At 40.1% G+C, this 16,134-nt stretch overlaps 1 protein-coding gene across 2 annotated transcripts in view; it reads right to left on the bottom strand.

Annotated features, from left to right (window-relative positions):
* magixb (MAGI family member, X-linked b) overlaps window positions 1–16,134 on the bottom strand; it is a 41,383-nt gene that overhangs the window by 20,097 nt on the left and 5,152 nt on the right. For both annotated transcript variants that reach the window (XM_078255589.1, XM_078255590.1), the window contains exons 2-4: window positions 8,420–8,709; window positions 6,563–6,679; window positions 923–1,042 (exon numbers count right to left, since the gene is read on the bottom strand). In XM_078255589.1, coding sequence (XP_078111715.1) covers window positions 923–1,042; window positions 6,563–6,679; window positions 8,420–8,699 — 517 coding nt within the window. In that variant the 5' untranslated portion in view covers window positions 8,700–8,709. The remainder of the gene's footprint in view (window positions 1–922; window positions 1,043–6,562; window positions 6,680–8,419; window positions 8,710–16,134) is intronic.

Consider the following 16,134-nt stretch of genomic DNA (forward strand, 5'->3'; position numbering starts at 1 on the left):
AACAGCACTCAGTCTGCATTAACATGTTACTGAGTTCCAATCTGAAATAGTTTATATTCACTATGCACACAAACAGCCCATTCTACATGCCTGTATGTATGGTGCATTATGTCTCCTGTGAGATCATCTACTGTATTCTATATTCACAGTTCTACCCATCTGGTCCAGCTGCTAAAGAAGAAATGAAATGACCTCCACCCCTCCATTTGGCTCATGGAGATCCAAATAGGTTGGGGGGAAACATTAGATTACTGAACTCAACTCAAGGTCTCGGCCGTTGCCATTTACTGCGGTTTCTGCAGGCTAAAATGCTGCTGATACTCCTGATTGCCTTGCTGTAGCGATGTGTCTGTCAATGTCGCATGGAAGGCAAGTGAGGATGACATTTATTGCTCCCATTAAACGCCTATAAATTATGGATGCTAATGTACGGAGGCTTTTTAATCAGAGGCAGCACTCCGACCCTTACAGAGGGGGAGGAGTCTGTGGGGTAGATACGAGCTGAGCAACACCTTATTGCATTAATATGCGTAAAGAGATGCCAACTCCTTATGGCATTAATATGCATAAAGAGATGCCAACTGACTGTCCTAGTATGAACTATGTAAACCGCATTAATCACAACAAAAACCTGTCAATACATGTAGTTTATTTACAACAGCTAGACTGGCTCTGTCCAAATGCAACTAAATCTGCATAACAGCACCTCGAAAGCTCATTAATTAACAGGTTCTATCTTCCTGGAGTCTTTTTTAATCACCCTCAGGTTGCCAGGCAACCAGCAGAGACTCCAAGAAGCCACTGCACCTGGCTGAGAAACAGCCCGGCACCTGTAGACCTACAACTTGTCGTTTTTACACTTCGGTTTTTGTTTCACATTAAAAAAAAACGAACAAGATATAACGTGTTAATTATTGATTACCTTTGAACTTTCCGCTCTCAAGCAGCGCTCCCGACTCCTCCAAGGAGAAGAACTCCTCAATGGAGACAAAGTTGTAGTTTATGCCTGAGATTTCCCCATCTCTGGGCTGTCTGGTTGTACCTGGGAGAGGGAGACAACAGGAAATATAATATACAGTATTATACATCAGAGCCACAACGAGGATAGAAATACTGCCAGCTTTTACGTGGATGACATGTCAATTAATCACAGTTTTTTTCCTCTCATCGTGGGTCATGAATCTTAGTTTAGTGTTTAAATAAAACAACAACTCAGCAAATTATAAATAGTCCAAGCATTACAGTTTGACAAATTACATAGAAATAGTGAAATGAAAGGTTGTGGATCTATTCTGGTTGTACTTAAAGTTATACACAATCTTAAAAGGAGTTAACATATTAAATTGATAATAACAATGAACAAGTGATCTCCTTAACTACAGCATTTCGCTTTTATAGTAAAGTCATTCGCAGGTGAACACAGCATCCACCCACAGCATCTACCCACAAACCAAAATTTGCCCTTTGGTATGGAGAGCCCGATGATGACGGTAGGCATTTACCAGGGCCTCTTTATTATGACCAGATCAATAACAACAGAATTAAACATTAATGAGGCGCTGTGAAAGTCTTAAAGTCTTTCTATCACCATTGTAAAGATGGAGCAATCAGATGATCAATGGTCTGTCATCATAATTGATTCACATTGGCCTTGGCCTGGAAGAGAGCAGCGAGTCCAAACCACGGCAGAGAAAACATCATTACAGAAGAGTCTCAATTAGGGCTCAACAACATATGGTTCTTTTATCGTCATCGCGATATCAACTTGCGCAATAAACACATTGCGAAACACACTTTTCTTGTGTTAGTTGAAAGAAAATCAGTAGAAAACTGCACTTTAAAATGTAACTGTCATTCTGGTTTGGTGGTGCCTTTTATATTCAATTCAATGTTCAATTTGTTCAATAAAAGAATGTTGGAAATTATTTCTTTTCATTTGTTCAAAATTCAATATGCAATTTCTTGGATTTTAGCAGAATACTGAAAGCAGCAGAACTGAGTAAACTTTAATATCTGTTAATTTATCACAATATCGTTATCGCGACATTCAACAATGTTATCACATATTTTTCTCAAATCATGCAGCCCTAGTCTCAATGTTTGCTGTATTTTTACCAAGATGCCCTAACCAATAAATACATGTGCATTATATATCACATTTTAATACTGTTAAATTTAATCTGATGGAATCATTTTAATTTGCAAATTGAACTACTAAGGCGTCAGTTCTGACCTTGAGACAAGTAATTCCTTTCCCAAGACAAAATTACATCAAGCCCAAACTAAGGACAAATCTCCATCCTTCTCCTGGAGGACCACATGTGATGTCGGCGCGGGGCCGGCAGGAGGGCATCACACCCAGCTACCCTATAAAACCCATGATTAATGCACCGCTGTCCTGGGAGCAGCTCCCACAGCCACAATGACACAGGCAGGACTGCACAAAGCATGCACACACACACACAGGCCAAAAAAAACCCCACAATGAACACTCACACGCACACGCACACAAAAATAAAACCACAATGTACACTCAGCCACACCACAGTTAACTCACACGTGTTGACACAGAGACATTAGAGAGCACGAGGCACCTCCATCAGCCTGACCTCTTCTTTCTGTAGCACAGTGTGTTTACTGTACAGTATGAGTTCCGATCAGCCACAGAGGATGAGGCACTGCCCTCTGATTTTGTGCTAACAGTTATGCTTACTCATGCTTTGATCAGAAAAGCCAATGCAAAAAAGCAATTTTCACTTTCTTTTTTCGCTTTAGATGGCAAAGGGTTACACACAGACCTATTAAAAAAAAAAAAAAAATCACAAAACTGACTTTTATTTTCATTATTGATTAATCCGTCAATTATTTTCTTGATAAATCGATTCATTATTTGATTTATAAAATGTCCGGAAATTAGCTGAAAGCTGGAAATGCTGATTGCATTTTTGCTTAAAAAAAAAAATCAAAATTGTTGCTGACTAATTTTCGGTTGATCTACTTATCGACTGACTGACTAATCATTTCAGCTCTTGTTGAGGTTTTTTTTCCTATGCTGTGCCTTGTGCTCTGTGCTTCCAAGAGAAGAGAAGGTTTTCTCCAAAGAGGTTAGACCCTCACTTCCCGGCTCATTAGGAAACTGTCTGGTGCTTTGAAATGGGATGAGAAATGGGATTGGCCATCATAATAGCTTGCCCCAACTCCACCTGCTGATAATGTGTAATGTATTCAATCCACTTTGTGCCATGCTGCATCAGGGTTGTGTTTGCACCATCCAAAAAACTAAAATATTAAAGTAAATTAGAAGTCTCTGTGTCTATTTAAAGATCTGATAGCAAGTCTGATGACATCTGACGTGTGTATTTTTTCTCCTCCCCTCAGGACACACAGTGTATCTCTAGCTGATGTGGTGTGAGTCAGGGATTCATTATCCAAGCACCCTCCTAGGAAATATATATGACATGTCAGCGGGGGGACAGAATGGATTATTGACATCTTCTTCTTCCCTGTCTGTCCCTGTAGGCGCCGAACACTGATTCCCTGGGAGAGGGGTGTGATTGGGATTGAAGAGGTAATTACACAGAACTCGGTATCAACACCCAGAGAGAGCTGTCTGTCAAGCTCATTGCACACAAATAGCTAACGAAGAATCCAACAGTTGAAAAGGCCACCGACGGTCTGTCTGACAACGCTGGAGCGAGCATATTAGAATAACTAAATGATGAGGTTTCTTATCTCTGAGTCACTCAGAGAAGACAATTAGAAAAGTCTTTTGTGGAGGAGACAGAGACACTTAAAACTATGACATTGGCTCTGAATCATCCAAGGGCACATTCACAAATGCTTAGTGCTATTATACAAAAATGCATGAGAAAGTTCAGGAGGGTAACGTAAGGTTTTGCACACATAAAAAAACGCTATGAATGAAGAAACAAAAAAGGGTAGTTTCTAGGGCTGCACGATATGAGGAAAACACGCGATAACGTTATTGAATATCGCAATATTGCAACGATTTTAAAGTGTACTCAGTTCTGCTGCTTTCAGTATTCTGCTATACAAACGGCTTGTTGAATTTAAAACAAATAGAAGGAAATCATTTCCAACATTATTTTATTGAACATTGATTTGAAAAGGCACCGCTAAAAAAAGAATCACAGTTACATTTTAAAGTGCAGTTTTCTACTGATATTTTCTTTCAATTAAAAAAAACAACCAAAACTCCCAGTGTCTTTTGCAATATGTCGCAGCCTTTCGTGATGTGTTTATTGCACCAGTTGATATCATGATGACGATAAGAAAACAAGTGTATATTGTGCAGCCCTAGTAGTTTTCTCATGAAATAGAAAGTTGTGTTATATAAACTGCTTTGTTTCACTGGACTGAACATCCAATATACTGTACTCTACACATTTACCTTCTCCTCAAAGGCTTCACAGTAAGAATCCTGTTGGCTTCAGTCTGAGCACACAGAGCCATTAAACCGCAGTCAGCCCCTCCTCCACTTTGGCACTGATAGACATTTGCTTTTAATTCAATTCCCCCTCCTCGAGATTATTGATACAGTAGCTTAATTTTGTCATTCATTTCCATTTTTATGCACTGCCCTCCTGACTGAGCGGAGCGTTTGTAATGATATTTCTTGCATCAGTGCCAGCTCCAACATCAGAGAACACTGTCTCATCAAAAGGATTCAGGAACTGACATATTCTTTAAATAGCACAGTGGTGCTAAGCCACAGTTTCAGAAGATAAACAGCATTAAAATAAAATAAAAATAAAAATCTAAACTGAGGCCTCATTATACTATCCTAAAACATTTAAAGACTTGACCTATGATTCACGAGCCTCTGTAGCTAATTAATCTTCATCTCAGGTAACTTAAGGTATTCATTATCGACAAAATAACAAACTACAGCAAAAGAGTCTCTAAAAACAGAAGGAACATACATACAATATGATCCTAAAGGGGGCCACAATGAGCCACTGATGAAAACTCCTTAGCATACAAGCACAGCTGCCTCCTCGGTGGTAAACAACAAAAGGACAAAAAAAAGTCTGCTCCTATATACCGATATACGAGTGTTCTGTAAATGAGACATGATGGTTCCCAAGCCGTCTCAGGATCAAGCTAGTACGCGTGTGTTGGTATCGGCATGAGAACAACAGCATCTTACTGTGACATCTCCAGCAGATCAGAGGATTACACACCCGAGGGCTGAGTCTGCCTTGTTGTCACACTCACTAAAAGAAAGCACTCAGAGATGGGAAGTTGTTTCCAAACTTTTACACCACTGGCAGAGAAAGGCTGGACTGCTTTATGCAGTATATTACAATATTGATCCGATAAATACAATGTCTTCAGACCATCATTACCAGACCAAACATTAATTTACTGATTTATCTAAATGTGTATATGCCCATCCTCTTTTATCCATCCCATTTTCTTTATCCGTATTCTGAATGGCTAAAAGCACTATTGTTTATTTGGGCAATTCACTGCCTGAGCAGCTGCTTGTAGATGCACGCTTGCAGGGCTAAGTAATGAGAAAGCTTGACATAAATAAAACCGCAATTATACCAGAATATAAATATGCGTATTGTATACTAAGAGAGACAGTTTTGTCTTTCCTGGGAGTTTTGACCTGTGTCTTATTCTGTCAGCAAGTGGGTTGTGTGGCATTTGGCAAAATGTCCCACATGACCTACTTCCTGGACTAAAGGAGAGATTAGCAGCAACTCCACACTGCCACAGCAAGGTCAAGAGTACTACAGACACACTATAAGGGGTCTGTTTCCTCCATACTATTACTTGAACAAGAAAAAAAAAAGAACAGCTAAACAGAACAACGCAAGTCAGAAAATGAGATCAGAAGCACATATCTTTCTCAGAAAAACCCTGCATGGCTGCAATAACCTCTCGCCCTCTCCAGTGACGTCATATTATAGGGGATTAAGAGAGCAACAGATGTACTACAACTAGCTGCTTTTGGCTGCCATTGTGCTTGATTCATAAGCATCAAAATGAAGTGTAGTGGTGTAGACTACGGAGCAATTTTTCAGGAGATGATACAAAAGCTGCACTAATAAAAAATAACTTGTCAAACACAACTACCATCACATGTAATACCATCTTACCACCACCCAAACAAAGTAATAGCCTGGGGCACAGGGATGAGGGTTGTAAGGGGGAGACTGCCACTGAGGATAAGACAATACAGACTGTTGCTATGGAAATGCCCAAACGGATTGCACTTAGATTTTCTGTCTGCAAAACACTTCTGTAGGCTTAAACACCAATTAACACCAATTATTTCATATGGTGGCAACGATGAGACATGTTATCAAAGAATTAATGAGGTCCGTAACTTTAGAGAGATATGCTTTATACACTGACATCCTGAGTAAGGTGACAATTTACTTCATATTAGGCTTAAATGTGAAACGTACAATATATGGGCTAATGGCAGGACAAAGGAGGCTTAAAGGACATAATAAAACGCAAAATATAAAGACATGGTATATAGACAGATACAGTATACAGTATTTAAACACAAAATGGGACTCACAGGGTACAGCACGGAGGTAAAGGTTCTCTCGGATGACCTGCTGAAGTTGGCTGTCCACTGAGCCGGGGGTGAAACACTTGCTCAAATACAACCTGAGATCCTTGCACAATGTGGAGCCTGAGGGAAGGGCAAAGACACAAGTGTGACAGGGAGAGGAAGAAGCATAGAAGAGACAGAGAGAGAGAGAGCGGGAGAAATCAGCTCAGTAAGCACAAACACTCTGTATGTTGTATATTCACTCTAAGATTTGTTTGTAGCCTGTCAAATAGAGACTGGTAATTACTTTATATAGATCTTTACTATATAAAGATATACTTTATATAATATATTTACTGATGCCAGGCTTGATTTAACATTTATCATTTTACAACCTAGACTTTCACACTCACACCTACTGATCTCTCTGTATATGCTCACATAGATCCTGAGTATAAAATGTGTTTCCATGACTCCCTCGTGCATATAAAACAACCTAGTGGGGTTAATTGCTCCAGACACAACAGCGGAGGCTGTCACGAGGAGAGGCAAAGCTGATCATCGTATAGCTCAGCTTCCTCTAGCTGATCTCTTAATATCATCTCAAGTGCTTTACGACCTCATTTGACAGGTAACTTGCTGTTATGGATTGGCTGAGAGCACCTCCAGCTTGTCACTCTGACAGACGATCACACTGTCGGCACTTCTCTTACAGGCTGCTGCCCAGCTACCCCCACCGTCTGTTACGGCTCTGCCCAGTAGCCGACTGAATGTGCTGCGTGCTATTAAAAAATGTCACATTGGTATAACTTCATTACTGGAGGCAGTCATCTGCACGCACATGCATACGGCTGGCCACATATGGCTGCTGCCTGTAAAAGGGAAATTAACCTAGCCAGCTGCCTTTTAGGGAAAATGTTGGGCTTTTGTTCATCATGTTATGAAACAGCTGCTCTTTTCTAGTCTGTTGAAGAGCAAAATACAAATCTCAACATCAGCTCTCTGAAACTGAATGACCCGACTTAGTGCTAAAAACCTTTAAACTGCTGCCTGCCTCTGGGGAATGTAGCCTGGTGTCGTGTATTTGAGAGGCTGGAGCAGAGGGAGTTGTAGTAGGGGTAGGAGTAGGGAGAGGTGTGGTACAGCAACCTGGCACATCAGCTCATCCATCACTGTCCACACTACACGCAGTCAAGCTGCCCAAGGAGGGCCAGGCCGACTTCAGAGATGATAATGGATCTACCAGCAGCGGAGGGACCAGGAGCAAAGTTCACCATTTACACCCCTGTGGCCAAATCACCTATCAATCTGGCAAGCAAGGCCAGCAGGAGCGGCACTCAAGTGACACTCCAGTGACATATTGCTCTGTTCAGAGCATACAAAGACATCCGTCGGCCCAGCCCCCTGTTCTAAGCATCGAGGCCTCTTGCGGGTGACAGACAACCATATCGCCACACTCTTGTCATGTGTCAACAGCAATTTTGACCTCCTACCCACATATTGACCGATCGCCTTGACAAATCCAGACTAATTCACGAGTGCAAATCAGCATCAGAACAGCTGCTGAATTGACTCGTGAGAGTCGGCTGAGAGTTATTGACCAACATTATTATGGATGACAGCCTGGACTCCAGTGCAACAGATTGTTCAGGTGTAGTCTGATGAATTAAGCGCAATGGTGTGCAACATAAACAGCAAGTTTAAACGGTCTGCAGTGTGAGGGAGATAATTAAAGATTGAATGCATTGTTATGAGTGATCTGTGATAAAAATCCAGAAGTAGAAGGAGAGGCCGTGCAGCCTGTTATGTTCACACCTTCCCTTGACTGTGTGGTGATTAATTACACATCTATCAAAACAATGAGCTGACGCTGAGTCATACCTGGTGACACAGTCTTGATGCGGATCGGATGGGGGCAGGAGTTGAGGACGCCACGGACATCTCCTAATGTCATCCCTAATACTGGTGTTCCCCCAATCTCTAGGATGATATCACCCACTGTGAGTCCGCCCCCCGGAGCCGACGTGACAAAAGGAAACTCTCCATAATCTGCTCCTCCACCAATGGCGATCCCCAGCTCCCCCGGTGAGCCGAGCAACGGGACGAAGCTGTCCTGCACCTTGGAACGCCAGTGCAGCTTCTTCACCGCTGTCTTAGACATGGCAAATGAGCTGGAGAGGAAAGGAAACAGGATTGGAGGGTGAGCAGAAGGTGTGAGACAGTAATAAAAAGGGGTCAATTAAATAACAAGGTAGGGAAAGATTCTGGGACTTCAGGGAGAGGGTTGTTTTGTCAATCAACCTTGTTAGTTGTCGATGTCAGAGATCTGGGGAGGAACAACACAACACAAGGAAACTGTGTCTTTGTTTTATGCAAACATACTACAGCACACTACATGACTGTCCACCCAAAAGAAACAGAGAGACATTCCCTCATGTTCATTGCGCTTGCTGCAGGCTGATGTTGTTTTCATGTAAACACACTACATAGGAATTGTAGTGCACATTCCAGCTGATCTTTAGTCACACAGGGAAATCCAGTTTGTGTTCGATAAAGGTAGAGGTCATTGAATGCACACATTTTGAGGTGAGCGTCAACTGCAGTCGAACACTGGAGTATTCAGAATCTATTCTGTATCTACACTGATGCATGATACTTTAACACATATATAGATTTCTCTGGACAATGAATAATTACATCATTTGTTTGAACAATGTATTTTCCAGGACAGATTATCCTATTGTCTTCTCAGTGTGTTCAACATGTTTCCAGGGGAGCAGCTGTGTATGTGTGTGTGTGTGTGTGTGTGTGTGTGTGTGTGTGTGTGTGTGTGTGTGTGTGTGTGTGTGTGTGTGTGTGTGTGCGTGTGTGGAGGATGTAGCTGACTTGGGGAAGATTTGTTTGAGTCGACAGTAGCTTGACAGCTGTGATGTCCGGAGAGAACGGACACGGTTCCTCTGACATTATCAGAGCAGCACTGTCACCTTGACACACGCAGGACAACAGAGATACATACACAAGGTGGGGTAACAGAAAAAGCTTATTATCAAAGGAATAGTTTGACATTCTGGGAAATAATAAATCTAATTAATCTAATTTTCTTTCTTGCCATGAGTTAAATGAAAAGATCTATGCCACTTTCATATCTGTGTGTTTAATGTGAAGCTGGAGCCAGAAGATTGCTTGCTTAGCTTAGTTTAGCTTAACATTTAGACTGGAAGCCTGGCTCTGTCTGCCTACCAGCACCTCTAAAGCCCATTAATGTTAATTAATATAACATATTGCTTTGGTTTTACAAGGAGATATGTCCAGGAAGCTAGACTGATAAAGTGGCCAGGCTGATATATTGCCCGATATTAGCTTATTGCAGATATATTGTATTGGTTTATATGTTTCCAGATATAGAACAAGCAACTGAAGTGAAGAAATGTCAAACTCCTGCCAAAAACACCATCACGTGTCGACCAAAGAGAACTGACAAATTGATTTTTCAACTGTAAAATGTCCTGCTCGGTATGTATCTCGCTAACAATCAAATTTAAAAAAACAATCTGTAACAGTATTGTTTATTTATGTCCAGAACATGATGATTTGCTGATATATCCTTATCTTATCTAATTTGTTGTCACATACACAATCATACACAGTGCGTGTAGTGAGATGCTTTTGTTCCTAGTTCCAGAAAGCAACTAATAAATAGAAAAAATATAATAGAAAACTATTATTACTAACAAAAATAAAGTAAGACGTTTTACAAAAGGATACAATAAAAAAAATTGTCTGTTTTAGAGAAATGAGAAAAGACACACCGTCAAACAATGAAAGACTGTGACCATGAATTAGTTTCAGAAAATAGAACAATAAAACCAGTACGTAATTATATTTCATTTATGGCAGGTGGGTGAATTATAATGGTAACATTTTATGAATTATTTGTAATGAGTTATGGATGAGTGTCAGTCACTGGTTCAGGACCAGGATGTAACTTCCTAATATCGATAATTATATTAAAATTTTTACACTTCATTGTTGTACATATTACTGTAAACACACAAGATACATCATGTTAATTTGTGAGCTTCAGATGTGCTGGTGCCCCTGTCTCCACTCTTTATGCTAAGCTAACTGTCTCCTGGCCGTATCTTCTATTTTACGAAGTTATGAGAGTGGAATCGATCTTATCTTAATCTCGGCAAGAACGCAAATAAAATAAAAAGTGTATTTCCCCAAATGTCAGAATGTTCCTTTAAACTCACTTTGGGACACCTCCGCTAAATACAAACTCTTTCAAATACAATATTCCTAATGAAGAATTATGATCTCCAGTTCCATTGTAGTCACGAGATTAGCAATTACACATCACTTCACCAAGATCCAATCCTCTTAAGCGACTGTGTGACTATGGCGACCCTCGGCTGGGTGGGGATAACACGCCCAGGGCTTCCCTGAGTACAACACCCAGCCCAGCCCTAGCAGGGGCACCCAGGGTCCTTTGGTCAGCAGGCCTAATGAGGCTGCTTTAAAGAGTGAGAGACAGAAGGACAGGATAGAACTAATCCTTTCCAGCAGACTGATCATTCAGCTGGCAGATCTGACAGGGATCCTCTTCTTCTTTCCTACTGCTTGGCCAAAAGAGAAGGTCCCTGGTGGCTTTTTATTTACAGAGATGGCAAATGAGGAAGAGGGAGGCAGGGAGTATAGAGAGATTAGAAGAAGAAAAGGCAGAAATGGGATGAGAATGAAATTTGTAACTCTGAAGTCGGCTACAGATGGATTGTATGTGTTTTTGTCCCCCACTCTGAGAGTAATGGGAGATAAAAGGGAAGTACAGAGGTCAGATAGAGATGGAGAGGTGCCACACAGCCTGAGGTCCGGATAGGAGGACTCCCTTGTTTGACCTCGCAGAACTTCAGCTCAGGCGACATGAGTCAGAGTTTGGGAAAACGTTGAGCTGGTTCATCGAGAACCACAAAAAAACTTGCATTTTCAGTTTTGGTTCAAAGCCAACAGCTGTCACTGTTGTTCTCGCACATTTGAATAAAACACGATCAAACAAGTAGCGCTGTTTACGCCGGCATGTTTCAACCTGAAATTATGCTTATCACTTCATCCTTGCCAAACAGTGCCCCCAGTCCCTCTTTCTCTCTCTACCCCACTGTGAAACCTTCTGCAGCAACACTGTCGACCTGCTTCTCCAAAGCCAGCCAGCCATACACCAGCACAGGAAACACAGTAATACAGCTTGCATTAAGTGTGTCGTGAGAGGAGAATAAAAACAAAAGCATCAATGTTTTCCATCTAATCATACACATTGAATTCCCTTGTGAATCAATCCGGAACAATAATTCTATAAGCCCTAAGTCTCTTCATGCTTTATCTAAAGATTTCTCAGAATTCCTCAGCAGTTGGCGATAATGATTAAAACGCTAAAAATAAAACAAGTGATAGGTCTGGGGTATTATCCTATCCTGTTGGGCCTTCACAGTCGCAGTGTGCGTCTACATAATGTGTCGCCCGAGCTGTAGCTGTTGTCTTGACCTCCTGCGTCTGATGGGGGTTTAATGAGCCACAGCCTGTCAGGTCTGCTGGAGCCTGGACTCGTCCCGCCGCAGACACACCCTGACACTGCTCTGCTCTCGCTCACTCGGTCTGTTGGTGTTGATGCTTCAAACGGGACCTGCACACTCATCTTACTTCGTGCACTTAAAACACATTGCTAGGTTGCCAATAAGGCTGGGGAGGAATGCACTGCTTATGACAAAGTGACCTCATCAAATTAAACAGTCGTTTAATTCTGTGTAACTCAGTGGATTATTAATTCATCAGTCATTTGCAATGAATACTATTTCAGTGTAATGTTACCTTGTGTCTAGTCTCACCTTGCAAGACCTATCTCCACAGCGCTGCAGAGTAAGTTCTGGCTACACCACACATACATTCCAGGATAGAAGAAAAAAAACGCTCTGGGTTGTTTGCATTTCGTCAAACCAATAACAATTGTCTTGGGCAGCGCTAGCAACAGTGGCTCTGCAAAATGGTCTCGGGAAGGAAGCAGGTAAATCAGGTATAAAGTTTACCACGTTTACCATCTTAGTTTAGTGTGTGCTAACAGTATCAATAAAAAGAGAAGCAGATTAAAGTGTAATTAGTTTTGCAAGTATTTGGTCACAAACTAATTAAAACGTTGACCTGATGATGGCGTTAGATGATGAAAAGTCAAAGGATTACCAAAGTTTTTACAATTCATCCTGAGGGGGACATGGATGTTTGTAATATATATATATATATATATATATATATATATATATATATTACAAACATTACAAACATCCAACAGGAAAAGTCAAGGGATCATGTAGAATTCATCGTCTGGGAACCATGAATAATTGCATAGCAATCCATCAAATAGTTGTCGAGATATTTCAGTCTCAAAGTAGTGGGGATATATATATATATATATACACATACATACATATATATATATATATATATATATATATACACATACATACATACATACATACATATATATATATATATATACACATACATACATATATATATATATATATATATACACACACATACATACATACACATATATACATACATACATATATATACATATATATATATATATATGTGTGTGTGTGTGTGTGTGTGTGATATATATATATATATTATATTATATTATATTATATTATATAGAGCCAACAATATAACTATTAGATATATAGGAGGACAGAAGGACAGGATATATGGTTTCAAGGATATCTAGCCCCTTTAAAAAGAATGCTCTATTGAGATTTCTGACCTTTAGGTCAGGAAAGAGCTGACCAATACATATCTTGTTTCACTGACTTCCTCTCCACCAGCGACCTGCTCAGGATCTCTACAGCCTGCAACCCTGGCCGGCCTTCCAGTGTCATTTCAAACCACATCAATCTGTCAATGGCAAAACACTGTACTCTGGACTTCGAGGTTTTTTTTGGGTTTGTTTTTATTTACTCACCATATTTGTTTAAATCAGAAGGCAGACAGCAATGGTAAAGGCTATTACAGCTTAGTGTATAGTATAAACAGCTGTGGCACACAGTGTGTTTTGTTTTGAAATATGCCTTCTAGCCCGGAATTGCATAAATACTCATGCTTGCACTATCCCGAGAGATTCGTTGTTCTTATCTAATTAACCACAATAATGAAATTTTCCACTAAAAGAGAGAGAGAGACACATTGTAAATTAAGCTTTATCTTAATGAGCGTCCCATCCCAACTGCTGCACTGAATTAATACCTTATGGTGCCGCAGGGCTAATGCTAAAATTTCAGGTCCTATGCTATTAAATTCTTCCCAGTGATTAGTCTTAAAAAAGCTGGGGCCATTTTACCCCTGGCAGCTCGTACTGTCATGAGCGAAACGTCTTTATTACAGGACAAATTAACTAAGCAGTTATTTCAGGTTGGATCTCGAGGGTGTTCATTTATTAAAGTTACACAGATGAGCTTTGTCTTGAAGCTCAATAATTCAAAGTCAACTTGAAGCAACGAATCAAGGACACGAGGGAATAGCACTTGACATTGAGGTCGATAGCGTCTTGAAAGACCTTCAGGAAAAAAGGGCGGAGGCAAAACACATTATTGAAGACGATTTAATAATTGAATTGCTCGGTAGAGAGTAACAATGACTCTTGACAGATTTATCCAGCAGGTTGAAGTCCAGAGTGCACACACTCCCATTTCAAACAGTAATACAGATCAACTTCATCAACAACACAATGCATGACTTTCACCTTCATTTTGGCAGCTCAACACCTATTCTAGGTGTATCAATAACCTTAGTGAGGATTCATGGTGAAAGCAGTGACTGTCGGCTCTCGTGATTCTCCCCATGTTCCTGATGTCTATCTAGATGCCGGCCCTCATCTCCATCAAAACTGTCTCTCAGCTGCTAGATCGCTCTCTGACATAAATCGGCTTTGACCACAGCAAAGTTTGTTAAAAGCGGGAAACTTTTCACACAATCAGCTTTAGCCGTGAGTTGTTACACTAATTCAACTCTCGGTCTGATCGTTTCACTGTAAATGTTCGTGTCACTGAACAGATTTTCTGCACTACATGAGCAGCAGAGTGGGTTCACGCTCATAAAAGCTTCTGTTGGTTTGACTTGGTGGAGCCATGCTCTCTCTGTTGTCTACATTCTGTTTCTGCTCCAAATGAGGTCTACGATAATGAAATTAGCCTGTTCCATTAGCTCAGCTAGAATGCTCTATGAATTTATGTAAGCATATTTGGTATTTTATGCATGCTCACTGAAAGTTCAAGACAGCGAATAGTTGTCTTTCCTAAATGTGAATTTTGGAGAATATTGATGGACTGACTGTGTGTTTTGTCAGCTAGAATGTGACCAGCATGCCTAACGGCTCCATTTCTTGGTCTCTCTGCAAGTGCTCGAAGTGACTAAACAACTGCAGAGACTCAAGGTTCTCTATGAGTCTGCATTAGCCAGACCAAAATCAGCATGACTGATGGTTACATAACAAAGAGAGCACGTGCACTGTAACTGCATACCCGTCAATTCACAGTGGCCAGTGTGAATACTATGAGAACTGAAACTATTCATTTTGGTAAGGTAACTGATTAGTCGATCCCCCAGAATACATCAAGTAATAATTGTAATCATTCATCAAGGTTCATTCATTCAAAGTTTTTTCTCTGTACTTCTTTCTTAAAATCATTTTAAATTGTACTATTGATTATTTTCATTATCGATTAATGGGCTAATAATTGTTTTCAATTAATCATTTTAAATCGTCTATCAAATGTCATTACAACTTCTCAGAGACCAAACATGTCCAAACCCACAGATATTCAATGAACTATCATAAATGACCAATCTTCACATTTGACAAGCTAATAGAAAAATGGTGATTAATTGATTATCAAAATATTTGCTGACTACTTTTATTTTTGATTGACCAATCAATGAATCAACTGATTCCAGCTCTGAATGTTGTTTTTTTTCCCCGTTATTGATTCATTTGTTGATTTAAAAAAAAAAATCTATTATAAGAAAAAATCAGATTGTGAAAAATGACAGTCATAAATGTTTAAAGCCAAAAGGTGACGTCCTCAAAATGTCTTGTTTTGTCTGACCAACAGTCCAAAACCTAAAGATATCTACTTTACTGTCACCTACGACAAAGAAAACCAGCAAATCTACACAACTGAGAAGCTGGAGCCAGTGAATGTGAAACATTCCTGCTTCAAAAATGATTTCAACGATCAGTCAGTTATCAGAATAGTTGCTGATTCATTTTAAAGTGCTCATATTATGCTCATTTTCAGGTTCATAATTGTATTTAGAGGTTATTATCAGAATAGGTTTACGTGGTTTAATTTAAAAAAAATAATATAAACACCATATTTTTGTTGTATTGCACATTGCTGCAGCTCCTCTTTTCATCCTGTGTTGAGCTCTCTGTTTTAGCTACAGAGTGAGACATCTCACTTCTGTTCAATCTTTGTTGGGAGTCGCACATGCGCAGTAGCCTAGTGGTGTTTTTCCAATACATGGTATCTGCTCGACTCGCCTCTACT

This window comes from Sander vitreus, chromosome 7 (genome assembly GCF_031162955.1).
Source record: "Sander vitreus isolate 19-12246 chromosome 7, sanVit1, whole genome shotgun sequence".
Classification (NCBI taxonomy): Eukaryota; Metazoa; Chordata; class Actinopteri; order Perciformes; family Percidae; genus Sander; species Sander vitreus.